Source organism: Littorina saxatilis, linkage group LG1 (assembly GCF_037325665.1).
Source record: "Littorina saxatilis isolate snail1 linkage group LG1, US_GU_Lsax_2.0, whole genome shotgun sequence".
In the NCBI taxonomy this organism is placed as follows: domain Eukaryota; kingdom Metazoa; phylum Mollusca; class Gastropoda; order Littorinimorpha; family Littorinidae; genus Littorina; species Littorina saxatilis.
Genome location: NC_090245.1, coordinates 8,966,756 through 8,994,702, shown reverse-complemented (window position 1 = coordinate 8,994,702; position 27,947 = coordinate 8,966,756). Strand labels below are relative to the sequence as shown.

At 44.2% G+C, this 27,947-nt stretch overlaps 1 protein-coding gene across 1 annotated transcript in view; it reads right to left on the bottom strand.

Moving 5' to 3' along the window:
- LOC138958345 (neural-cadherin-like) overlaps positions 1 to 27,947 on the bottom strand; it is an 87,645-nt gene that overhangs the window by 33,756 nt on the left and 25,942 nt on the right. The window contains exons 2-21 of the mRNA XM_070329497.1: positions 26,091 to 26,276; positions 25,228 to 25,507; positions 21,993 to 22,137; positions 21,348 to 21,455; positions 20,179 to 20,287; positions 19,626 to 19,752; positions 18,735 to 18,985; positions 17,910 to 18,187; positions 16,699 to 17,057; positions 13,116 to 14,694; positions 12,042 to 12,347; positions 10,292 to 10,579; positions 8,270 to 8,635; positions 5,753 to 5,954; positions 4,923 to 5,141; positions 4,492 to 4,635; positions 3,986 to 4,110; positions 3,252 to 3,431; positions 1,056 to 1,374; positions 51 to 526 (exon numbers count right to left, since the gene is read on the bottom strand). Of these exons, the coding sequence (XP_070185598.1) occupies positions 51 to 526; positions 1,056 to 1,374; positions 3,252 to 3,431; positions 3,986 to 4,110; positions 4,492 to 4,635; positions 4,923 to 5,141; positions 5,753 to 5,954; positions 8,270 to 8,635; positions 10,292 to 10,579; positions 12,042 to 12,347; positions 13,116 to 14,694; positions 16,699 to 17,057; positions 17,910 to 18,187; positions 18,735 to 18,985; positions 19,626 to 19,752; positions 20,179 to 20,287; positions 21,348 to 21,455; positions 21,993 to 22,137; positions 25,228 to 25,507; positions 26,091 to 26,276 (6,047 nt within the window). The remainder of the gene's footprint in view (positions 1 to 50; positions 527 to 1,055; positions 1,375 to 3,251; positions 3,432 to 3,985; positions 4,111 to 4,491; positions 4,636 to 4,922; positions 5,142 to 5,752; positions 5,955 to 8,269; positions 8,636 to 10,291; positions 10,580 to 12,041; positions 12,348 to 13,115; positions 14,695 to 16,698; positions 17,058 to 17,909; positions 18,188 to 18,734; positions 18,986 to 19,625; positions 19,753 to 20,178; positions 20,288 to 21,347; positions 21,456 to 21,992; positions 22,138 to 25,227; positions 25,508 to 26,090; positions 26,277 to 27,947) is intronic.

Genomic DNA, 27,947 nt, shown 5'->3' with positions numbered 1-27,947 from the left:
GAAAGTTATTACAGCAGAACAGACACACTCATCACCATTCTTCTACTCACCCCATACACCAGGATGCTACCCATGTTGTTGATGGTGACGATCTGAAAATACTTGCTGTCGTCGTCCGCAAGGCGATAGGTCAGTTTAGCGTTGTTGCCCATATCAGCGTCTGTAGCGGCCACTCTGATCACGCCCTCAGACTTCTGATTCTCCGACATGGTGGTGTAGTACAGCTTGGGATCAAACACCGGTATCTGGTCGTTCTCATCCTTGAGAGAAATGGTGATGGTGGCGGTGGTGTTCAAAGGAGGCTTGCCCTCGTCGCTCGCTCGGACCTCCAAGGTGAAGGACGGGATGGTTTCACGGTCAAGGTCACTGGGGTCGACATTGGTTCTGATGAGCCCTGACTGCCTGTCTATGACAAAGTAGTCCTGCTTGGATCCAACGGTGACAGAGTTCTTGATGATTTCGTAAACGACGGTTCCGTTGTTGCCCTCGTCAGGGTCAGTTGCAACGACGATCATCACAGACGAACCTATGAGGGAGGCGGAAAAACATATTGGTAAGATTGTTTGAAGGAAACAATCAACTGCATGAATGACAAAGTGCTCCAAATAATGACGCCAAAGCACAAAAGCAATTTATTATTTCTTGACATCACTTTCTCTCTATCGTCCCTACCTTTAGAGATTCTTTTCCTCTGAAATACCCTTTCATTTCTTCCCCTTTTTTCCTGGAACTACAAGTCTTCAAACGAACCTTAAAAAACCCAGTGGTTACATGATACAAGACGCTCAGGAATTACACCTATACCTGCCCAGGAGTTGTTATAAATATCAGACTAGCAATAAACATTATCTGAATTATTTGTCATACTAAGAACATAACACCCTTGTTCATTGCAAAAAGCATTCTCAAGTGTTAACATTTGACCGATTCAACAAGTTCCTTTTTTGTCCAGGTGACCCAGGTCGTCAAGGACAGCAACGACAACTTCCCACAATTTCTGCACAACTACCAGCCAGTAAAACCACCAATGCTGTAAGTCAAAGCATAACACGCACCTGGTCTGGAATGTTCTGGCACAGACCCCTTCAGCTTGGTAGGATCAAACGTAGGCTTATTGTCATTGATGTCGGCAGGTAGGACCTCCACAGTGGCGAATCCAGTCTGTGACGGCTCCTGGGGTTCGTCCTTCGCCATCACAGTGAACTGGTAGTTCGCCCTCCCGTTTGGCGCGTCTCGGTCCAGAGGTCTAATCACAAAGATCTGGCCCGTCACCGCGTTGATCTTGAAGTACTGGTTCGGTGGTTCTGTGCCATAGCCTTGAAGGGAGTATGTGATGTTGTTCTGTCGATCTGTGTCGCGATCTGTCGCCTCAACCTGTTCAGAAAATAAGCAATAAAAGTTACGACAGAGTATTCAAGTGTTGTAGATATTGACATCACACATGCCTTGACATAAAGACTGGGTATGCATACACACAATAAAAAAAAAATTCAGACAACATCAATGATCATTTAATATATACAAGCTAACACATGTACTGAAAAATACTGTTTATAAGCAAACACATGGATTGTTAGAAACTGCCAGATCATCTGACCTTCATTTTTTCAAAACCAGCCAACAAGAGAACATGGTAAGTAAAAAATTCAAACGAGCAACTTCATAAAAGACGAAGAGTGTGACTGGCCACATAGGGAGGGAAAAAGAGATAGAGAGACGGGCAGAGATACAGAGAGAGAGAGAGAGAGAGAGAGAGAGAGAGAGAGAGAGAGAGAGAGAGAGAGAGACAGACAGACAGAGAGAGAGAGACAGAGACAGAGAGAGAGAGACAGACAGACAGACAGAGATGGAGACAGAGAGACAGAGAGGAGAGAGACAGAGACAGAGAGGAGAGAGAGAAAGAGAGAAGAGAGGGACAGAGAGACAGAGACCGAGGAAAAAAGAGATAGAAAGACAGGTGGAGACACAAACAGAGAAAAAGGAGAGAGAGAGAGACAGAGAGAGACAGAGAGAGACAGAGAGAGACAGAGAGACAGAGAGAGACAGAGAGAGACAGAGAGACAGAGAGACAGAGAGAGACAGAGAGAGACAGAGAGAGACAGAGAGACAGAGAGAGACAGAGAGAGAGACAGAGAGAGACAGAGAGAGACAGAGAGACAGAGAGACAGAGAGAGACAGAGAGAGAGAGAGAGACAGAGAGAGACAGAGAGAGACAGAGAGACAGAGAGACAGAGAGAGACAGAGAGAGAGAGAGAGACAGAGAGACAGAGAGAGAGAGAGACAGAGAGACAGAGAGAGACAGAGAGAGACAGAGAGACAGAGAGAGACAGAGAGAGACAGAGAGACAGAGAGACAGAGAGAGACAGAGAGAGACAGAGAGAGAGAGAGAGACAGAGAGAGACAGAGAGAGACAGAGAGACAGAGAGAGACAGAGAGAGACAGAGAGACAGAGAGAGACAGAGAGAGAGAGAGAGACAGAGAGAGACAGAGAGAGACAGAGAGACAGAGAGACAGAGAGAGACAGAGAGACAGAGAGAGACAGAGAGAGACAGAGAGACAGAGAGACAGAGAGAGACAGAGAGAGACAGAGAGACAGAGAGAGACAGAGAGAGACAGAGAGAGACAGAGAGAGACAGAGAGACAGAGAGAGACAGAGAGAGACAGAGAGACAGAGAGAGACAGAGAGAGACAGAGAGAGACAGAGAGAGACAGAGACAGAGAGAGACAGAGAGAGACAGAGAGACAGAGAGAGACAGAGAGAGACAGAGAGAGACAGAGAGACAGAGAGAGACAGAGAGAGACAGAGAGAGAGAGAGAGACAGAGAGAGACAGAGAGAGACAGAGAGAGACAGAGAGAGACAGAGAGAGAGAGAGACAGAGAGACAGAGAGAGACAGAGAGAGAGAGAGAGAGACAGAGAGAGACAGAGAGAGACAGAGAGAGTGAGAGAGAGACAGAGAGAGACAGAGAGAGTCAGAGAGAGAGACAGAGAGAGAGACAGAGAGAGAGACAGAGAGAGAGAGAGAGACAGAGAGAGAGACAGAGAGAGACAGAGAGAGACAGAGAGACAGAGAGAGACAGAGAGAGACAGAGAGACAGAGAGAGACAGAGAGAGACAGAGAGACAGAGAGAGACAGAGAGAGACAGAGAGAGACAGAGAGAGACACAGAGAGAGAGAGACAGAGAGAGACAGAGAGAGACAGAGAGAGAGAGACAACAAAAGCAAACACCAGTCAATCCGAAAAAACTCACTCTCAGTAAGAGTTTGGGTTTGTTGATAACACTCGTGTCCTCCTCCACCACCACCCCCTCCACACGGTACGGAGTGTCCAGAAACTCGGGGGCATTGTCGTTAGCGTCCAGCACCGATATCTGCACTTTGGTGGAAGCCGTGTGCAACCCATCACTGGCGTTTAAGGTCAGCTCAATAAACTGAAAAAGAAAGGGAAGAAATTGATCAAACGGAAGATTCCACTTTGGGTCAATATGTAATTGCCTTCCATTGAAAACAACCCACATTCCGTATCCTGTCCTAAGACAGGCCAATAAATGAATTTCCAAAATAACTCTCTCTTTCTTCCCCTAACCACAACCCAACACATTTATAGACAATTAAAATATGAAGAACAGACATTCAAGCAGACAGACGCAGGCATAAAATTGCATGAACACACACACATACATGTGCATGCACGCACGCACGTACGCACACACACACAGACACACACAACACGCACACACACACACACACACATACACACACACACACACACACACACACATATGCACGCACACACACACGCAGACACACACACAACACACGCACACAGACACAAACACAACACGCACACACACACACACACACACATACACAACACGCACACAACACAACACACACACACACGCACACAGACACAAACACAACACGCACACAACACAACACACACACACACACACACACACACAAATACACACACACTACACACCCTGTCATCTGCCTCATAATCCAGAGCCTTGGCTACAAAAAGACCTCCAGTGGCCGACATGACGCCAAACTTGTACAGGGGGGCATTGCCATCCACGATCAGATAGCTCAGTCTTCCCTTGTCACCTGCAAATAAGGAAACAACAAACAAATGAGGATAATAACAAAGATTTGAACAACACAAAACCTCACTAACTATGAAACACATAGTCCTGTTTTCTTAGATTTTCTGTTCATAACCTTTGTAAAGGAGGTATTGTATTAAAATCTGGTTCCTTGAAAAACTATTCTTATTGCTGATTGCTTGATCACTGCCACTTCCTCTTGTCCATGCAGCTGCCTGCACTGTGATAAGCTATTCTGCTTCCAGTAAAACATGAGTGTCCATGGGAGTTTCAGCCCATGCATGCAAACGAAAAGGAAGAGTGATTACAAATTATTCAGCACATCCGGTCATTCCCTTACAACCGCCAACTGCCAGACGAAAACACAAAACGAGTGACATACTTTCATCAGGGTCGTCAGCTTCCACGTAGGCAAAGGGCGTGTCGCGGTACTGGTCCTCGGCCACCACCAGCTGGTACAGGGGCTTGGGGAAGAACGGAGCGTTGTCGTTCTGGTCCTTGATGAACACTTCCACCGTCACTCGGGCTGCAAACACACATTATACAAGGTCAGTTGGTCACTTTTCCACACATTGTTTACATGTAGGCGTCACTTTTCAAGACACTATTTACATATAGGCATCCAAATAGGCGTCCAATATTTGTAATCTAAACACTTCCACCGTCACTTGGGCTGCAAACACACACTGAACAAGGTTAGTTGGTCACTTTTCAACACTTTATTTACATATAGGCATCCAAGATTTATAATCTAAACACAAAGACTGCCTGTTACAGCAGAGTTAAAACTATCCTAAACGGAACAAAACCAACCGCTGTTGGGTGTGTTGACGGGCCGATGCCCAGGTCTGTCCGATGGGGCGCCATCTTTAGCCATCACCGTCAGGTCATAGTAACTTTTCTTCTCCCGATCAAACTTCACCGTGGTGCGAATAACAGCTGTATTTTTGTCGGGCGAAGCCACAATCTCAAAGGCATTGTTGGGGCGAACAAGGGAAAACGTCAGCTGAAATGACAAATAGTAAGTCCAAACTGCTCGTCAGTCCACACGGAAGTGTAAAGCAAAACAAAAAGAAAGGCCAGAGACTACAAAATGTAGCCAAGCGAAATAATTGTAAGTAAGACTGCGGGATTACATTGAGTTGGACTAGGATCATTTTCACTGGTGAAAACAAATTCATCACAAGTCATGAAGTTTGCCTGATTCCACAATACAAATTCACAAACATACTTGTATCAACAACCTCTTCACACACACAAGAACCTATAAATACACAAAAAGTATACAGTATCCAGAATACAAATTCACAAACTCATAGAACAAATAAATATTCAACACATCAACAACCTAGTCACACACAAGAACCTACATATTCACAGAAATATATAGTCACATCTGCTTCCACACAAACTCACTCCAGAGTTGAGGTGCACAAACCGAAAGTGGGTGCCACCCAAATGGGAGAGAACAAACCACGGGGTCTGATTCGTTGAAATCACAACAAATCTTAATTTCAACCAATCCAACACCGCGGCTGGCTCCCGACCGGTTGGTAACTTTCTTGTGCACCTCACCCAGGACTCAAGTAAGCTTTCACACATAACATTAACAGTTCAACACTGAGACTTTCTCCCGGTCCCACTCACTGAATTAAATGTTTCATTAACATCGTTGTCATAGCCGAAGATGGTGATAACGTCCTGCCCTGGCTCCATGTTTTCAGGCACGCTACCAGGGTATCGACCGTGGCTTTTCATTCCGCCGAAGAACGGCAGCTCGTCATTCTTGTCAATCAGCTGAATCGTGGGCCGCACCTCCTTCTGCAGTGTCACTGGGCCAAAATTCTGCAAAGAACAAGGAGAGGAATCACAGGTGACTTCTTCTTCTTCATCGTCTTCTTCATTCATATGTTGAAACTCCTATGTTCAGTGCACAGGTGGGTTTTTACGTGTATGACCGTTTTTACCCCGCCATTTAGGCAGCCATACGCCGCTTTCGGAGGATGCATGCTTGGTATTTTCGTGTTTCTATAACCCACCGAACTCTGACATGGATTACAGGCACTATCAGGTCTGCACATTAACTGACCTGGGAGATCAGACAAATCTCCACCCTTTACCCACAAGGCACGGCCGCATAGGTGACTGAAAATGAGCCCAGTAAATGAATGAAGCACAGCTACCATACTTTATGTTGCAAAAAATGTAAAGCGCTTTGCCAATGATTAATTCATTATAACAACCAACATTTCATCAGATCACACAAATAAATATTTCAGTTTTAACATCACATTACCATAAAAAAAAGCAAAAAGAAATAGAAAGGTTCTGTCGCTGATGTGATTCTGATACAAAATATTGATCTAATACCCCCCGCAGGTTAGGGGGAGTCCCATATTGGTTGGGACGAGAAAGAATTTACCCGATGCTACCCAGCATGTCGTAAGAGGCGACTAACGGTTCTGTTTCTCCTTTTACCCTTGTTAAGTGTTTCTTGTATAGAATATAGTCAATGTTTGTAAAGATTTTAGTCAAGCAGTATGTAAGAAATGTTAAGTCCTTTGTACTGGAAACTTGCATTCTCCCAGTAAGGTCATATATTGTACTACGTTGCAAGCCCCTGGAGCAATTTTTTGATTAGTGCTTTTGTGAACAAGAAACAATTAACAAGTGGCTCTATCCCATCTCCCCCCTTTCCCCGTCGCGATATAACCTTGAATGGTTGAAAACGACGTTAAACACCAAATAAAGAAAGAAAGAATTGATCTAATCTATGATGTAGAATTATAGTAACTGGTATAAAAAAAACAACACTGACAATAATGTACGACTTCAACTTTATCTGCAAAGACTTCCATGTAAGCTGAACAGAACGTTCTCCAATGGTCGCAGGGGGAAATGTGCAATTTAAAAATCCAATGACAAACAATAGACAAACTTTTTTAAATAACTCTGTCAAGTTTGTATGGGTTGTGTAAGAGTGAATACCCTTGCTTTTCCTCTGACAAATAACTTCACACTTGCTCTGGTCTACGTGTTTCCGACACACCCCTCGCAAGTAATTGGCCCCTCCAATGTTTGTACGAGTAAAAGGCAAGGGCATTCACTCTTCATGGGTGGGACTGAAAAATGTCATGAATCCTGAACCTCGACAGAACCAAAAATAAAAGAAAAAAGAAAAAACAAGTCGCATAAGGCGAAAATACAACATTTAGTCAAGCTGTCGAACTCAGAGAATGAAACTGAACGCAATGCAATTTTTCAGCAAGACCGTATACTCGTAGCATCGTCAGTCCACCGCTCGTGGCAAAGGCAGTGAAATTGACAAGAAGAGCGGGGTAGTAGTTGCGCTGAGAAGGATAGCACGCTTTTCTGTACCTCTCTTCGTTTTAACTTTCTGAGCGTGTTTTTAACCCAAACATATCATATCTATATGTTTTGGGAATCAAGAACCGACAAGGAATAAGATGAAATAGTTTTTAAAACGATTTCGGAAATTTAATTTTGATCATAAGTTTTATATTTTTAATTTTCAGAGCTTGTTTTTAATCCAAATATAACATATTTATATGTTTTTGGATACAGAAAATGATGAAGAATAAGATGAACGTAAATTTGGATCGTTTTATAAAAAAAAAGTACAATGTTCAGATTTTTAATGACCAAAGTCATAAATTAATTTTTAAGCCACCAAACTGAAATGCAATACCGAAGTCCGGCCTTCGTCGAAGATTGCTTGGCCAAAATTTCAATCAATTTGATTGAAAAATAAGGGTGTGACAGTGCCGCCTCAACTTTTACAAAAAGCCGGATACGACGTCATCAAAGACATTTATCGAAAAAAAGAAAAAAACGTCCGGGGATATCATTCCCAGGAACTCTCATGTCAAATTTCATAAAGATCGGTCCAGTAGTTTACTCTGAATCGCTCTACACACACACACGCACAGACAGACACACACACACACACCTCGTCTCGATTCCCCCCTCTATGTTAAAACATTTAGTCATAACTTGACTAAATGTAAAAAGAGAAGAAAAAAAAGGCCATAATTGAATCCGGATTTCCGGCATATACCGAAAGAATCCAACCCACTCTTTGACAACCCATACAAACGCGACAGAGTTATTTTCAGAATTCTTCTACTTCCAGCACTTACAAGGCACCTGAGGCGCACGGTGTAGCTACTGATGGTTTCATAGTCCAGCTTCCCGTCCACGTTGAGGTACACCTCATTTCTGTCGTAGGTAATGGAAAACGTTCCTGTCGACTGACTGCTGCTGCCGTCTTCTCCGATGATCTGGAACTCCACACGTTCGTCCTCGATGTTGGAGTTGCACTTCATGGTCGCGATTCTCGTGGCGACGGCCGTCTCGGCCACTTTGTACACCATGCTGTCGTAGTCCTTGTCCCAGGAGGGGGGACTGCTGGTTCCCTTGGCAACCCTGATGGTGACACTGGCGGTCGTGTTGAGGGGAGGCGACCCTTTATCCGTAGCCATCACCACCAGTCGGTACGAGGTTTTCTGTGCAGACAGTGAATACGTGCGTATTAACATGACATCAATTACGTAACAAGAAAAGCCGGCAGCTTGACGATACATCCAAACTCCTTTTAAGACCTCCAAAAATGTGAGAAAACCAGGCTATAAGGCCAAACAAAATAAAAAGTCTGTTTACGGTAACATAGGCACACAAAAATAGGGTCGGTACGTCGGGATTTTTTTATTTTTTTGTTTTTCCCTAAAAAAACATATTTTAAAATTATTTTGCCAAAAAACAGACTTTTTTTTTTTTAATTTAAATATTTTTTTTCCCCTTTCCCCCCAAATGCCAAAAAAAGTCCAGGGTCGCGCGAAAAAATAGGGTCGGTCGGGATACCGTAAACAGACTTTTTTTTGGGGGGGGGGCCCTAAAAAGGACGGAGTCTCAAAATGGAAGTAAATTGACAGAGGTTAAAAACAGAAAGTCTCTAAAGGCAAGGTCTTAAAAAGGAGGAAGTCTTAAATCGGGGGGTCTTCATAGTGGGGTTCCACTGTACTTGATACCATGACTCACTGATTACTCTGGTGGATACAAAATGATTTGAACCAAACTGAGGTAAAGGCAAAATTCAATGCAGTAGACAGTGGACCTGAAACAATGCAAGCATCCTCTTTACTTCCTAGCTGTGCGTAAAACATTTTTAGTCGCAAACAGCAAAAACAGAAGACAGCATGACACAAACCAACAAACCTGATAACCTTCAAGAAAATGTACAGCTAAAAAATACTGTGGGATTGAGCTTCAATCTCGCACCTTGACTATTTCAGTACCAAAACTGCTCATCACTTCAAAAAACAAGAATTGTAGGTTATTGGAACATTTCATTAGCCCAAAAAAAAAAAATAGGTGTGGTTACGGTAACATAGCCCCCCCAAAAAAAGGGTAGGAAGGTAGGCAATCACTTTTTTTTTATTTTTTATTTTTTTTACTTTTTTTCCTAATGTGTACAAATTAAACCTACTTGACAGGGAAATAAGTGTGCGACTCGGGCGATTTTGCTTTCATTGCGTTTTCTGTGCACACTCGTTATTTTTTTATTTTTTTATTTTTTGACAAATGTAATAAAAAGTTATAGGGTCGGCCCCTAAAAATAGGGTAGGTCGGGTTACCGTAACCACACCTATTTTTTTTTTAGGCATTATTGAGAAAACAAAACGTTACATTTACAGTACGTCGACCCACTGGTCTTTTAAGTAGACACCCAGACAACCACTTATTGTACAAATAATGAACTCATCTCAAAATCATCGATAAATCTCGCATGCAAGATGCTGGCAAGGTAATACTTATAATGTTATATGTTTTTGGATTTCTGCTCATTACTTCACTAAGGCCTAAAAAAAAATAGGTGTGGTTACGGTAACCCGACCTACCCTATTTTTAGGGGCCGATCCTATAACTTTTTATTACATTTGTCAAAAGAAAAAAAAAAGAAGAAAAAAACGAGTGCAAAAAACGCAATGAAAGCGAAAGCGCCCGTGTCGCACACTTATTTCCCTGTCAAGTAGGTTTAATTTGTACACATTAGAAAAAAAAAAAAAGTGATTGCCTACCTACCTACCCTATTTTTTTTGGCTATGTTACCGTAACCACACCTATTTTTTTTTTGGCCTAAGCTACACATACAACACACTTACCCCGATTAAAGAGTCCTGGAGTCGAATGAAACCGTTGGCAGAATACACACTGAAGATCCCAGCGTCCTCCACCAAGGAGTATTCAATCTCTCCGTTCTTCCCAATGTCAGCGTCATAGGCCCTTACGCCCAGGATGACCTGGTTAGGTTGGGTGTCACTGGTGATGTCAGCCACGTAGTCGGTGCGGTCGAACTGCGGCCGGTTGTCGTTGATATCTTCAACCTCGACGCGAAATGTGCACCAGCCGTCCAAAGGGGGGTCAGCTCCGTCTGTTACGTTCACCGTTACCTGTGAACACAGTAAACTTGCTAGTCTTCCAAGCCATTGATGTATCAGTTAGTTCTAACGCAGACATTTTATGTTGACCTTTGATTAACCCCTTCACTGCCACAGTATAACAGCATTATCCGAACGGTCTATGGGAAAGAAATGTGTTTAGAACCCCTACAAGTACTTGGACAGTGGTTACCTCCCATTTAGTTTTCAGAAATGTCCTGAAATGTTGTTGACACAAATCCCATGTATGAGATACGGTTATGGGCGTAGGACAAACCGAAAATGACCACGTATTACATACGGGGTGGGCAGTGAAGGGGTTAAGTTTCTTCTTCTTCTTTTTGATCGCCGATCACACTTGGAGTCCAGATCTTGAGATATAATTAGTGGTCCTCTGCAGCGCAGCCACTGGCCCGTACAGCTTGTTGTGCAAGGACTCCGGCATTGGCCAGATTTCCTCTCTCAGCACCTGGTGGTTCCTGCAGTCTCGTAGGATGTGGGCCGTGTCCTGCTCTGCTTCCCCACAAGAACACATGGGGGAGGGCACAACATGCAGCTTCTTGTGGAGATGCTGGTTAAGTCTGTTGTGTCCCGTTCTCAGGCGGAAGATGACCACCTGCTGTGGTCTGGATAGCAGGTGGTAGCTGTCCTGTGGCTGGGGCGTCCTGTGCAGAGACTTAATGATGGTCTTCATCTCTGTCAGGCTCACAGGGTTGTTCTCTTGCTCATCTTCTGCACCCAGCTTTGCCATCCTGTCCGCCTCTTCGTTTCCTTGTACACCACAGTGGGAGGGGATCCATTGCAGTACTGTCCTCAGGCTTTTGATGTTGTGTAGAGCGTGTTCCAGCTGAGGCAGTTTGCTACTGGTCATTGCTTGTAGTACTGACAGAGCGTCAGTCAGGAAGACCACCTGGTTGTCATGGTTGACTCTGTCGTTGATGGTGTATGCTGCATGGATCAGTGCCTGTACCTCAGCTCTGTAGTTTGTACAGTGGAGGCCTGTTGGTATAGCCTCTGCTTGCCTCTCTCCACTGGGGTACTGGACATACACCCCCGCTCCTCCATTTTTGACGGCCTCTGTGGCTGACCCATCAGTATACACCCGTATCCATGCTTCTTGGGGGTACCTTTCTTCAAGCATGGCAAGAGTCAGGGCTTTTTTCGTCACATTGCTCTGCTCGTCCTTTGTTGTGAGGTAGGGGACACTGGTCTGTATGTCCAGGTTTCCTTGTCTGTCTTCCCAGGGTGGGGCGTCAAGGGAGAAAGATGGTGGCTCCACTAGCTCTGGCATCTCTGTCTGATGTTTCTTCTGCAAAGCCCTTGCCTCAAGAGCGAAGCTTGATCTTTTCAGCCTGCCTGAGGACATCTTCTTGAGTCTGTCACTCATTGGATGGTCATGAGTGCACTGGTACTTGGTGGCTTGTACCATTGTTTTGCAGTCTCGCCTTTTGCTCAGTGGAGGAATGCCAGTCACCTGTTCCATCTTCTGTATGGGTGTTGATTTCATTGCGCCCGTGATGATTCTCAGCGCTTGGTTCTGTACTTTGTCTAGGGCCTGCTGGTGTGTCTTGGCTGCTGTTGCCCAAGAGCTTGATCCGTACTCAAGGTGCGGTCGTACAGTCCCCTGGTAGACTGATTTCAAGATCTTCTCGTTTGCACCCCAGTGTGATCCTGCCAGCTTCCGCATGATGTTTAGTTTTCTCCTGGCCTTTCCCTCTGCATTCATGATGTGTTGTTTCCAGGTCATGCGCTTGTCATAGGTGACCCCCAGGTATGTTTGCTGGTCTTCAAATTTCAGGGGTGTGTCACCCAAGGTCAGTTTGCCAGGTGTCGCTTTGGCAGAGAGTGTGAAGAGAGTGGCCGTGGTCTTCTCCCTGTTGATGGTCACACACCAGTCTTCCGCCCACGCTGCAACCTTTTCTAGGGCAAGTTGCATCCTGTAGGTTGCTGTGGTTGCATACTCTTCCGAGCACCAGAGAACAAGGTCATCAGCATACAGTGCCGCTTGGACTCCCTTGGGCAACTCTGGTACCAGGTCGTTAATGAAGAGTATGAATAGCGTGGGGGAGAGTACTCCTCCCTGTGGAACTCCTTGGCGTAGTAGCACCTTTCGGCCACAGTGACCGTCCACCAGCACTCTGGCCTTTCGGTTGTGCAGGTACGACTTGGTCCACTGGTACATGTTGCCTTTGACGCCGGAACGTAGGAGCTTCACAAGGAGTCCATCTTTCCAGACCTTGTCGAAGGCCTTCTGCAGGTCAATGAAAGTGGCCAGGGTGACCTTCTGGGCCTGGTAAGCATCCTCTATGACCTGGCTAAGGTGTGTTGTCTGGTCCTCCGTACTTCTGTGCTGTCGGAAGCCGGCTTGTTCTGGGACGATGATGCTTTCTGATTCCAGGTACAGCTGCAGGCGCTGGTTGACAATGCGCTCCATGGTTTTGCATACGCAGCTTGTCAGGCTGATGGGTCGGTAGCTCAGGGTTTTGGTCTTGTTTTTCCCTTTCTTTAAAACTGGGATCATCCTGGCTTCCTTCCAGCACTGAGGTACCTGTCCCTGTCTCCAGCTGAGGTTGAAGATGCCCAGTAGTTTCTGGAGGGCTGAGTTGCCTATGTGTTGCAACATCTCATTCGTAATGTTGTCTGGACCTGGAGACTTCTTCTTTTTGAGCTTCTTGATGGCATTCTTCAGCTCGGCCATAGTGATGTTTTGTTGCATGGCATCCTGGACGTTTCTTTCTGTTCTTTCTCTAATTTCTGTTCTGACTTCCTTTTGTAGAGGCAGGGGTATGGTGGTGTCGCTTTCTCCCCGATATGCTTGGGCGAAAGCATTGGCAGCGGCTTTTCCAGTGAGTGTTCTTCCTTCCTCCTCCAGGGTGATCTTCTGTCCCTTGTTGCCCTCTTCATTCAGTGCTCTTGTAAGTTTCCAGAGCTTTGTTGTGTCTTTTTCCATATTCAGCCCTGCCGTCTTTTCTCTCCAGCCTCTTCTCTTGCACTCTAGCTTTGTCTTCAGATGTTTTGCTTTGCTTTCTTGGAGTTTGATGTTGTTCTCCTGGCTAGGGTTCGTCTCTGCCTCTTCTCTCATTCTTGTGAGTGCATCATGCGTCTTCTGCAGCTCATCGGACCAGTATGGGATGTAGTCCTTCCTCACTCCACGTGGGATGCTGTCTTCGGCTGCCTGGATTATGCTAGCATTGAATTCCTTTATCACGTTGTTGATGTTTCTCCCCTCTGTTTCTATGGCTCTGGTCAGCTCATTTGTTCGTATGCTGAACAGTCCCCACTTTGCCTTTTTGTAGTTCCATCTCGGGTGTTGTGGATGCTCAGATGCTGAGTCTCTACTGATGGTAAGGAGAACTGGGCGATGGTCGCTTCCACCCAGCTGTTCATCCACTTTTCTTGAGATGTTTTTGTGGATGTCATCCGTGCACAATGCCAGGTCTGGTGTTGTTGTTGAGTGCCAGCGGCGCGAGTAGAAGGTAGATGGATCTCTGGGGTCGTTGACAAGGATCAGGTGGTTGTCGTCCTGCCAAGATTCAATGTCTTCTCCTCGCCTGTCTAGTGTTTTATATCCCCAACTCTGGGACTGGCTGTTAAAGTCTCCAGCGATGAGGAAGCCGCTGTCAGGGACCTGGATTGTGTCAAGCGACAGCATCTTGTCGTTGGGGCAGTAGTAGTTGACGATGTTCATCTTGCTGTCATTGGTCGTTATCTTGACTTCTATGTACTCTGCTTCTTCCATGTATCTGTTGGTTTCACTGGCATTTATGTTGTTCCTGACCAGAGTCATCACTCCTCCTTTCTTCCTCCCTTGTCGGTCACTCCTGAACACCTGGTACCCTCGGATCTTAAAGGGCTTCCCTTCTTGCAGGTGTGTTTCCTGAATGCAGCAGATGTTGATGCTGTTTTCATAGAGGAAGTGCTCTAATTCTTCCTTCTTATTGGATACCCCCTCTGCATTCCAATGCATGATGTTAATAGTGGGGTTGTCCTTGGCTCTGCTGTTTTTCCGGCCAGTCGCTTTCCTTTCTCGTTCCCTGGCTCCACAAGACGAGATGAAGGGACCTCCAGTAGCTGAGGGTGGACTCCTTTGAGGCGCGGAGTCCGGCGCTGCACCTGCCTGGTGGATCCTCACAGGGCGAGCACCATTACTGTCAATTCTGTTTCCAAGTGTCATAATGGCAGTTGATGCGTAGTGTTGTGGTTTGTTGGAGTGCGCCGTGCGGCCCAACACATACGTCTTCAGCACTCGAGGTTTCTGTCAGGGTTACCTCACCCTTAGCTCATGGCCCAAGGACCTGCCCTGTGAGCACAAGGTTGGTCCATATTAGTCTGGCCTCTACCCTTCGGCCTGTCCAGCTTGGGAAGCCCTGCCAGGAGTTTACACTCCCGCTGGCATAGCTCTTAGGGTCACCGAGACACGCAAACCACCACACCACGTTAAGGAATGGGCCATGTGGTGGGGGGTTAAGTTTTATTTTGTTCTTTGTATTACAGAAAATAAGAAACAGGTCCTCATCTCTTTTTAAACTTCCCCCCCCCCCCCCCTTAATAATAATAAAATAAAATAATAAATAAATAACTTTTCTATAGCGCGAGTCCCATCAATTGGCTCCAGGCGCTTTACAAATTCATTATAGAATAAACTAGCACAAATCAACAAGCAAACAAAGCATACATTTAACTGAGACATAACACCAAGAACCCAAGCACTAAGCAAAAACTTAGCGTACAATGTTAAAAGTACACACACACGCACACACACACACACACACACACACACACACACACACACGCACGCTTGCGCACACACAAAGATACCATTGACAAATAGACCATAAAGCACATACAGGGTAGAGAGTTCCAAAACAGAATAGAGTTGTGGAGAGTCTACTCAGGCTAAGCAAAGGCTTTACGAAACAGGTATGTTTTGAGTTGTGTTTTGAAGGAGGAAAGGCTGCTGGAGTCACGGATAGAACTTGGAAGCGAGTTCCAGACGGTCGGAATCTGGTACCTAAAGGTTCTTTCACCAAAGGTCTTGGTCCTGGTTTTGAGGATGCGAAGGAGTTTTTCAGAGGAGGATCTGAGAGAACGGGATGGCTCGTAGATACTGAGGGAATGGGACAAATAGGGGGGAAGTGTTTTCTCAAAACAGCGGTACCCTAACAGAGCCAGCTTGTACTCGATTCTATACTTCATAGGAAGCCAGTGAAGGGTGGTAAGTAGGGGAGTGACATGGTCTTTCTTAGACTTCTGCAGAATGAGCCTTGCAGCACTGTTCTGGACTCTCTGTAAGCGATCAAGTTCTTCAGTGGGGAGGCCGGCAAGCAATGAGTTGCAGTAGTCAAGTCGACTCAGGATCAGAGAGGAGACAAGTTGAACAGTGGCTTGGAGTGTCAGGAATGATCTGACAGAGGAAATCTTGCGCAACTCAAAAAAGGCACATTTACAAACAAAACTAATGTGTTTTTGCATTGTCAGAGCAGAGTCCAGGTACACGCCTAGGTCCTTAACAGCGGTTTGGGAGACAATCTGAGTGTCGCCTATTGTCAGGGAAGTACAGTCAATCTGATTTAACCCTCAACCCCCCACCCCCATCCCCCCCCTCCCTCATCATCATAATATGAGACTAGTTCACATCTACAACAGTCACTGTTATCCTTAATCATTCTTGGAACACCGAACACTTTGTACCCATCTCAAGAAAAGACTGTGCCATATAAAGTCACCACTCACTCCTTGAATCTGAATCACAGGGAAGTCAGCCAGGCCAAATTCATTTTTTCATTTCATTTTCATTTTTTTTTTTTTTTTTTTCTTTTCATTTTCATTACTTTATTGTCCCATCACTGGGAAATTCGGGTCGCTTCCTCCCAGTGGAAAGCTAGCAGCAACGGAGTCGCGCTACCCAGGTGTCTGCGTGTTTAGGTGTATTCAGCCACCTGCACTTATGGCAGAATGACCAAGGTCTTTTACGTGCCATTGTGATGACACGGGGGTGGGACATGGCTTCCGTCTCTGGGTCTGCACATAAAGTTGACCCGTGTCCGTCCCGGCCCGAATTCGAACCTGCGACCTTCCGATCACAAGTCCAGTGCTCTACCAACTGAGCTACCGGCCCCCCATTCATTGCTCAAGGGTGTGTGTTACACATTTGTTGACAAATAAAAAAACTCAATGAGTTCCTGACCCCTTCCACCCTTGTATTTTGGGGCCCCTGCCAAGATTGGCTACACAAATGCAAAAGCCAACTTAGTCCAGATGACCCCCCCGGGTTAAGATTTTCACTTTTGTGTTTACTTCTCAGCATCACATAAAGAAAATAAGTCTCTCTTACCTGAATATATTTCTCCCCAGGAGCTTCTCTGTCAATGTCTTTTCCAACTGTGATGACACCATCGTCTCGTCCGATGCGGAAAACGCCGTTGGTGGGCGAGACAATGCCGTACTTGACGATTCCATTCTCTCCTCTGTCCTTGTCTGTGGCTTCCACCTGTTAAAAGAGAGGACCAAAGACAGTTATTAAAAGGGTAGTGTCACTAGATGAACCGTGCAACTGGGCCCAGAATAATATTCTCTGTGTGATGCTGCCGCACATAATATCTCAAGCATGACATATTCTCAGGACCATAATACATGCATTATCTCGCTTGTGTTTTGTGAGAGAGCTTCTGGACAAATTGTCAGATAAGATTTTTTTCCTGTATTATAAGTGTTTGTCTGTCTGTTCACTTAAAAGACAGCTGGGTCAAAGGTCAGTGAACGTGACGTTTTGCTTTGTTATAAATGTAACGTTCCAATAACATATCTATCTTGGGTTTTTGGCTCTCGTAAGTGTAGCCTATGCGATCGTAACTTTGTCTGTCTGTGCGTGTGTGCGTGTGTATGTCTGTGGTAGAAACTTTAACATTTGAAGACGTCACATTATGGCGTAAGAGGGTTAGACGTCACGCGAAGGAATTACTGAAAGTCTCGGTCATTGTTATTTTGAGCGGGCCGAGACTAGTTGGCAGTCGTGTCCCTGTAAGTTACAGGCTACATGCAGACAGACAGATCTAGATCTAGTGTCTCGCTTTCTTGCACAGTGTCACCTATGCTTACTGTGTGTGTGTGTGTGTGTGTGTGTGTGTGTGACGGAGTGATTGAGTTTGTGTTACTGTTTGTCGATTTCTTACGTGAGCCTTGAAGGCTTCGCCTCTTGTTATTCACAATTTTGGAACATGGGCAGTCTATTTGTTTTTGGATTTTTGAATACATCTTAGCTATGAAGCCTTGATGAAGCCTTGATGAAGCCTTTCCAGATAACCAAGAATATGCCAATCAACTGCTTGAACACCGTACATACCTGTAAGACAACCTCTCCCTCCTTGGCGTGCTCCTTGACCTTGGCATTGCTGTAGTCCGTGCACCTCTCGAACTTAGGCTTGTGGGTGTTGATGTCCACCACCTGTACCACAATGTATCCGTCCGTCGAACGGCTGTTCCCCCCGCCGCAGCAGAGCCCGTCATCGTAAGCCGTGATGTTGAGGGGGTAGAAGTTAGCGCCTCCTAGGACACTCCTGGCTAGAGTTATCAGCCCTGCTTTGGGGTCGATGCGGAATGCGTCTTGTTCTGTTCGTCGTGCTGGAATGGATACAAAGTTACGGAGATGAGCATGAGATATTCTTCTGTTTGAGTTTACTTTCCTGAAACATCAACAGGTATAAAGATCGGAGGTTATTTCCACAATGTAATACTGTATTTTACTTTGTAGGGTTCACGACCACACACACACCCGTGGAGCCAGGTAGCTCAGTCGCTGGAGCATCGGACTTGTGATCCTAAGGTCGCAGGTTCGAATCCAGACAGGGACGGGCATGTGTCAACGGTATGTGCTGACTCAGATGGTATCCATGTACCACCCCCATGTCACCACAGTGGCATGTTACGTAAAAGACCCCAGTCATTCTGCCATGAGTGCTGGTGGCACACCTAAAAACGCACACACCTGGGTAGAGCGACTCTCGTTTCTGCTAGTTTTCCACTGGGAGGAAGCGACACGAATTTCCAAGCATTGGGATAAGAGAGTAAAGAAAATGAGGAAAGCGAATGAAACACACCCATCAAAAGACATACACACACAACCTTGACAGATAAACCAGTGTCACAGTAACAACATATTTCAACTTACGCGTAAAGTAGTACGTCACACCATCCCCGTCAAGGTCCACAGCTTGTATGACAGCAATCACCGCTCCGACCTGGGCGTTCTCGTCAACGTGAATCTCCATCTTGGCGCTGGTGAACTCCGGTGACTCATCGTTCACGTTGGTGACTGTCACTCGCACTTCTGCCGAGCTGGACTGAGGTGGTGATCCTTTGTCGGTTGCGTACAGCGTCATGGAATATTGGTGGTTGACGTTGCGTTCATAGTCCAGGGTCCTGCAAGAGATCAGAAAACAAGAAAATAACTAAGCATGTGAAGAATCAGCACACACACATGCACGCACACACACACACAAACACACCCAAGCATACCAAACGCACACACAAGCATACACACACCCACACATTCACACACACACACAAGCATACACACACACGTTCACACACACACACTCAGACACACACACATACATGCTCACACACAAACACATACTAGCATACACACACACTTGCACGCACACATATATACAGAGGCAAACCATCCTTTCATTTGATGAAAGTATCTTATGTATAAATTAATAGCTGATACTGGTGTTTTTTCTTATTTCAAGTGAAAATGTTCCTTCAATTATGATCTTAAATTCATGTTGCCATTCCATGTTTGCTTTTACTCATCTTCACAGAAGATTTCTTGCTTTGTTGGCAGTACACTCACAAGATATATTTTCTTAGTTTAAAATGAAGAAGCAACCATTAGCCCGAAGAAAATCCAAGACCCTCCACACTCTTCCTGCAAACAATATTTCAGAAACATGTTTTTGTTCAAACAAAAGTCGTCAATTCCTTGTTGATTTCAAGCCATTCAGAAGGTACCTACTACTCAGTATAAAAACAGTAAAAGGCACAAGGTACACACTTTTTAACCCTGATGAGAGCTGTGTATGTGAAGTCATCCTTTTTGACAGTCTCGACGTAGAAAAACTCATGGTCCACAGAGTACACTAGCTCTGCATTCACCCCAGAGTCCAGATCATGTGCAGTCACTGTAACAAACACAACATTATATTTAAATGAAACGAACGTTTATTGGAGTAGCTCCTACCTGCTTGCTTCAAACGATAAAACTACAGACACTTGAAAACATTTCATTACAACAGGTTAAAACACACCAGTATTCACATATTTTGAACTTTATCGCAATACATTCCAAGTTGTAGTAAACAAATCTATAGTCCCTAACGAGTTCCACAATTGCAGTTCTCACCTTTTTGTTAAGATAATCCCCAAATAACGAATTATATAGTCTTTCTCATATGAACAGATTAATGATATGCAGATCAAACTGATTTTCCACAATAGCTTAATAGAATATAGAAAATGCTAAGATAGCAAAATATGCACTCCAAATTTTAATTCTCCAATGTTTGAACTGCAGAGCCCACACCTGACAGAGTTTTGTAACTACCCACCTTCTCTAACAGACGATCTAACAGGTAAGTCTTCTGGCACTGTCTTGAGGTAGAGTGAGATGTCGAACTCCGGCTTGTTGTCATTCTTGTCTTGCACCGTGATGATCAGCTGAAAGAATAACATCACAACCATGTCAACTCAGGTTTCTGTGTCAACAGCAACTGTTTGAAGAGTGAAGGGTTCCTACGTGAATGGAAAAACATGGCATTGACAACCACAAACAAAGTTTACTCATGATTTTTCAGGACTACAGTGAATGGAAGAACATGGCATTGACAACCACAAACAAAGTTTACTCATGATTTTTCAGGACTACAGTGAATGGAAGAACATGGCATTGACAACCACAAACAAAGTTTACTCATGATTATCAGGACTACAGTGAATGGAAGAACATGGCATTGACAACCACAAACAAAGTTTACTCATGATTTTTCAGGACTGCAGTGGAACCTACCTTTTAACCCTTACACTGGTGCAATTCTGTAACACATGTTACATAGCCACTGGTGAATTAACAATAACAGAGAGAAAAATAACAAAAAACGGTCATATAGGTTTTCGCAGCCATGGGAGGTAATCGGAACCGACCAAACAGACTGAGCCAGTAGCGCGACATATGTCGTGACAACCAGGTGACATGACAACCAGGTGACAGTATACGTAAAGTAGCGCGACATATGTCGCGACAACCAGCCTAACGGTTAAGACCTCTAACAAAATCTGAGAAAATTAGATCTTAAAAAAGAGTCTTAAAACGAGGGTAGATTTACAGAGGCTATGAACAGAAAATCTGAAAAAGGTCTTAAACGGGGGGGCTCTTAAACTCGGGTTTTTTAAAAGAGGGGTTCCACTGTATCAAGTGAATGATCAGTCATTTGAATATTACATCATCATCCTCACCATCATTTTCCTCATAATCATCAAAGCCAAACTGGCACTCTACAGGTCTACTCCAAAATCAGACTGCTCTTTAAAATTCAGACAAACAAGCCAAGGTCTTACTCATATGTCGTGACTGATTCACAGCTTCACACTGCCTGCTCCGGATTTACAAATAGATAACTGTTACTTTCAGCATCATAGGCTTTGGAGTTAAACTGATTATAAAATGTAACAACTTGATTTTGATACTGAGTACAACAGAAATAAGGCAAAGAATACTGACTGTAGCGTTATTGGAGAGAGTTTTGGATTCCAGGTCCTCGTAAACCCACAGGATCAAGCGATACTGCAAAGGCTGCTGGGAACGATCCACTGACTCAAAGTCCAACACCTGCAAGACAAACAATAAAGAATTTATTCCAGAGAAGACAGGTACTTGTACTGCTCTGTGCGTGAAAGACAGGTACTTGTACTGCTCTGTGCGTGAAAGTACTAACCCGCCAACCAGCCATCATGAAGCAAATATCAAACAGTAGGCTACTTAATTACTGAGCCCGATTACAATTGAATTCATTTTTTTCTGCATAACAACACTTATATGGAAGACTTTCAATTGCAAGTTTAACCTGCAGTAAATTAAAATATACTTCTTGAGTACATTTGAAATTAAGGATTGAATTTAAAACAAATTGTGAAGGGTTCGTACGTGAATGGAAGAACATGGCATTGACAACCACATTGGACAGTATGAGAAATCAGACAGCACATTTATTCAAATACTGCAGAGTGAATGGATAAAAACAAAACAACTGTCAACTGTTTTTGCTGTTGATGCTGAACTTACATCCTCACAGCCAACAAATGCAATTGATATCAAGCAAAAAAGATGCTGGGTGCAAATACACAACAAGCTTGAGTTTTGACTGACCTGAAGGTTAGATATCCTGCCCTCGTTGTCAATAGTGAAGACGTTTGAGCGCTGACTGGCGTCATCGTACAGGTCGTAGCGAATGTTGCCGTTCTGGAATTTCTTCACTTGGATCTGCAGCTCCTTGCCATCTTCTTGGGTTACCCTGAAACCACAGCCACAAAGTGATTCACTCATTGCTATATATACTGAATCAATAACTGAGATAAGAAATTACTTTATTGACTGCATACACTAGCTTAATACAGTGCTACCATCCTTTAAACACCCCCCAATTTAAGACTCCCTTCGCTAACAAGACCCTGTTTTCTCACATTTTCTGTTCATAACCTCTGTCCATTTACCCCCTTTTAAGACTCCCTCCTTTTTAAGACAAAAAAGTCAAATTTAAGGGGCTTATTGTCCGTCAGGTCTAAGTGCCTATGTTGGACATGAGTTGGTTTATACAATTTGTTTGTTTGTTTGTTTGTTTGTTTGTTTGCTTAACGCCCAGCCGACCATGTAGGGCCATATCAGGGCGGTGCTGCTTTGACATATAACGTGCGCCACACACAAGACAGAAGTCGCAGCACAGGCTTCATGTCTCACCCAGTCACATTATTCTGACACCGGACCAACCAGTCCTAGCACTAACCCCATAATACCAGACGCCAGGCGGAGCAGCCACTAGATTGCCAATTTTAAAGTCTTAGGTATGACCCGGCCGGTTAAGACCCGATTACTCAGATTTTTGAAGGTCTTAAAAGGGGGGGGGGGGGGGGGGGGGGGTTCCACTGTACTATATACTGAAGCAATAACTGAGGGTTAAGAAATTACTTTAATGACTGCATACACTAGATAAATACTATAAAAAACGCTGGCGCTGGACCCGAGTACTCTTCAGACTGGCTCGCTCCCCCAGTATGAAAGTTTTTGTCTTGTGCACGTGGATTTCAAAAACAAACAAAAAAATTATTTATTTTACACAATTAAAAAAATTATTACAGTAAAATAAAACATTAAAACGTTCATAATAAATAATAGTAAACAAGAATTTAAAAAAAAAAAAAAAAAAAAAAAATAGACCGCCCATGCCGGGAATCGAACCCGGGTCACTTGGATTTAAAAAAAAAAAAAAAAAAAAAAAACTAGAACGCCCATGTTGGGAATCGAACCCGGATCATTTTGGCCATAGACTCTCTCGTGCTCTCTGTCTCTCTTTCACCGAGACCAAACCCTGCATTGTAATTTCTTTGCCGAGACCATTTCCTCACCCGTTGTCTGGCTTGCAAATCATGCTTTTCTCGTCACTGCGTGACGTGTTTGCCGCTCAAGTCTCCCCTTTAGTTCAGGCTGTTCGCAAAGCGACCAGCCTCCCACCGCAAAAACTCCCACCGTTAAGAGTGGCTTTTGTGATTTATTTCGCATTTAGGTCCCAGGTAACATTATGAAGTTTTAATACGATCAATCGGACCTATTATCAAGTTAGTGTATCAACTTTTGAACGAACTGTGCCCAGTAGTTTACCAGCAATAAGCTGTTAAGTCGAGACAGACACACACACACACACACACACACACACAATTAAAGTCTGTTGGACCCTAGTACTGCGTACTCGGGGATAAATTATATTTTGTGAGGGTAATCAATATACTGTTAGTGAAAACAAAGACACTATGGATATGGTGAGACTTTCAGGTGCAATTCCCACCACAACAGGCTTTCAACAGCAACAGATTTAGACATGAATAAGTTTTACTAACAGCTGGGTATGTTGTAGTTGTACAGAGACCACTAAACAAAACTGTAGTCATAGCAACAACATGGGTGAAATATTTGCTAATGTGGGCCTATCTAACTTGGTCTCAGGTGCACACGGAATCAATGAAGAGGACCCAGATGGACTTCACACCTTCAGGCTTATTTGCCGACTGTAAGGATGTTGACCCCAGATGTCACATCACTTAACTGACACAGTGACACACTTCATTCACCGTCACGTTTCGATGTCATTGTAGAAATGGCGATTTTGATGTTTTTGAGCTTTAGACTATGAAAAATATTCTCTTAAAATCAATTGACAATGCATGATTTAACATTCTTTTGATATGTATTTCCGTACCAGGAACGAATATAAATACTATTTCATAGTAAATATAATCATTATCGTCCTTCTGAAAAGCTGTTTAAAATGAGGTACGCCAACATTCCATGACAACATTCCATGACAACATTCCATGACAAATTCAATATCCTGTTTCTGCAATTCAGTGATCTACTTATAATTCTGAAATACATATATCTAAAACACTGCAAAGCCTTCAACAAATTCACTGGTCCAGAAGCATAATAACAAGCAAACCTTCAAAAATGTGAGAGTATCAAAGGGAGAGAAACTTACAGAGGTAATGAACAAACAAAAACTGATAATGCATTCTTAATACAGTGTGGAACTTTAAACATGAGAGAGGATTGTGTGCCAGTGTGTGCGTTGGTTCAACTGAGTGATGGGCGCTGTGGCGGGGTGGTAAGACGTCGGCCTCTTAATCGGAAGGTCGAGGGTTCAAATCCCGGCCGCGGCCGCCTGGTGGGTTAAGTGTGGAGATTTTTCCGATCTCCCAGGTCAACTTTTGTGCAGATCTGCTAGTGGCTTATCCCCCTTCGTGTGTACATGCAAGCACAAGACAAAGTGCGCACGGAAAAGATCCTGTAATCCATGTCAGAGTTCGGTGGGTTATAGAAACACGAAAATACCCAGCATGCTTCCTCCGAAAGCGGCGTATGGCTGCCTTAATGGCGGGGTAAAAACGGTCATACACGTAAAATTCCACTCGTGCCAAAACACGAGTGTACGTGGGAGTTTCAGCCCACGAACGCAGAAGAAGAAGAAGAAGGTTCAACTGAGTGCCCGAAGCACAAGAATCACCTTTTGAGGCAAAGCCAGCCTCACAGGATTGAGATTGCAGAGCTAAATTAATAGCCCCATAAAAACTGCTATGGTTCCCAAGAGCATACAAGGTGACAACAGCAGCCAGGCCCCATCACAGACAGATACTCCACATCTCACGGGTGTGCTGTCTTCCCACATACCAAAAACATTGAACTACTATAAATAACTCAAGCTTCGGCAGGGAGAAAACTCCGCCATTGCAGAGCAACCGCCTGTGACAAGGGGGACTACTGCGTCACCCTGTCACATTGGGAAGGGTGTCATTTTAAAGTGGTAGAGGGGGAGGGTCCAATTCACTTCACTCACCTCTCCATAGTGCGACTGTTCTCCAGCATGTATCCGTAATAAGGATCTTCGTAGAACTGCGGAGGCCTGACTCCCACCAGCACGCGCACCGTCATAACCGTCAGCTGGGACTGGTCCCCTCGAAGATCTCGCGCCGACACATCAACCTTGATCTCACGGTCGTCAGGGAAACGGCCGGAGCCCTTGATACGCAGGTAACCCTTGTAGATAGTTCCATAGGCTGGGTCCTTGACGGGGCGCGTTTCCACCTCAAAGCGATCTTTGAACACCTCTGGGTCAGCTGCACAAATCGGTGTAACGAAAATTATGCAACAGGTTTGTTCTATAAGTTTCTTCTATGGGAAAACGCTAATATAAAAATAACAAAAACAACACCAACAACAATCTAACTATACACACAAACGTGTTGCACATGCAAAAATCATGCATATATATAAGAATGTTTGCGCGCGCACACACACACACACTTGTTTCAAGATCATATCAGTCATAACTTGAGCATACAAGAGCATGGCACCTAGTTCATATTTCCTTGCACCTATCACACGCAAATTTAACATACAGCTGTACACACTATCATCAATGCTTGATGCTACCAATGCTTGATGCTACCAATGCTTGATGCTACCAATGCTTAATGCTACCAATGCTTGATGCTACCAATGCTTAATGCTACCAATGCTTGATGCTACCAATGCTTGATGCTACCAATGCTTGATGCTACCAATGCTTAATGCTACCAATGCTTGATGCTACCAAAAGCCTCTACTCCAGTGTAAGCCTGCACGTCATTTGAGTAAATGTGAGCTCATACGCAGCCTAAAAATCTTGTTTCAATGTATTATCTTTCACTGCTCCCTCACCTGAGACAAGCTGGTATTCCACTTGGGAATTGTTGTCATCGTCACTGGCGAAGAGTTCGTAGATGTCGGTGCCAGCAGCAGCAGTAGCAGCCACAGTAGCCAGGTAGGGGGACGGAGCGTTTCTGAACACAGGCGGCTCATCATTGATGTCTGTGACTTGCAACGTGGCTGTGATCATCACCACATCTGAAAAATACAAAAAAATATAATAATAATAACAATAATAATAATAATAATAATAATAATAATCAGGCATGGGAATTCCAAAATAGAAAAACCTCTGAAAATAGGCTGAGGTCCAGGGGCCACCTAGGCCCCGATGGGGTACAGGGGCAGAGCCCCATTGGGGGGACCAGGGCCCCGGAAGAAAAACGAATTTTAGCATTTTAACCCCTTCACTGCCACAGTATAACAGCATTTTCAACACTGGTAGCAACTTTAGCAACTTATCCGAACGGTCTATGGGAAAGAACTGTGTTTAGAACCCCTATAAGTTGTTGGACAGTGGTTACCTCCCATTCAGTTTTCAAAAATGTCCTGAAATGTTGTTGACACAAATCCCACGTATGATTATGGGCGTACGACAAACTGAAAATGACCACGTATTACATACGGGGTGGGCAGTGAAGGGGTTAAACCAATATTTTGATAGTTCTCGTGTAAGCAAACAATGGATAGAGACAATAGTATACTTACCTTTTTTTGGCCACGGACAATTTTTTTTATTTTCCTTGAAACGTAATTTCCTTTTCGCAGAAATACGCGATTTTGCAGACAATTCCCATGCCTGAATAATATCATGCTTATAAACCCTGCTCGAAGCGCTTTACATGACATGAATAAGTTATGCAGCGTATTGTTTTCCAGGGAAGTATGAAGGGTATGTTATTACATGTGTAACTTTAAAAAAAGTCACGTCTTTAAAAGTCAACCCTAGCATTTTGTTTTGTTTTGGTTTTGTCTGTTGTTTTTGTCCTCCACAATCTACAAAACTGTCGAGAAGCTAAACCACATGTTGTGCAAAAAGATAAAAACAACCTGCTGACCTTCTACATTGCGAAACTGACACAAGTTGACACAAGTTGTTGTTGTTGTTGTTGTTGTTGTTGTTGTTGTTGTTGTTGTTGTTGTTGTAAATTTTGAGGAAACAGAACCCCTTGATATATAATATATAATCTTAATCCATTTCTCTTAGTAAACACACAAAAACTACCCCCAATGTTCAACCTGAAATCCTGCTAGTTCCTAAACTGATGGCTAGCGTAACCATCCCTTTCCAAAATTGATTTTGGGGTTATGGATCTTCTCTCCTCCTGTCATATATGATCCATCATCGATAACCTTACTCTCCCTGAACCCCAGCCCGCCCGGCAAAACAAAACATAAAAAAATGAAAATCAGATAGTTCATAATTCTGTGGATGGAAAACAAGGGCTAAGGAAAAGCCGCGATGGAGCATGAGGGGATGATGACCTTGGGAGATGGGGCTGCAGAAATGGGGGGAACTGGAGGGGAGAAAAAGAGGAGTTTATGATGACAGAAGAAAACATGAGATGCAGAAAGCACATGGCGATAGGAGCGGATTAGCACGAAAGTGCCTCTAAAGAGAAAAAAAGAGGGGGAAATTGCACAAGATTCATAGGGAGAAAGAAACGGATACAGAATCAATAAATGCAAAAACGAATCAGAAGATGAAACAGTAAAACTGAAAGAATAATTTATGTTGTGAAAAAAGTGTTGAGAGTGAGACAAGACAGTAGTGAAAGCAAGGGGAAGCTGGTCGAGGTCGGGGGGAGAGGGTGGGGGTAATCTTTGAAAACCAGCTTTCGCAGAGAGGAAGCCAAAGGAGTTCAAAAA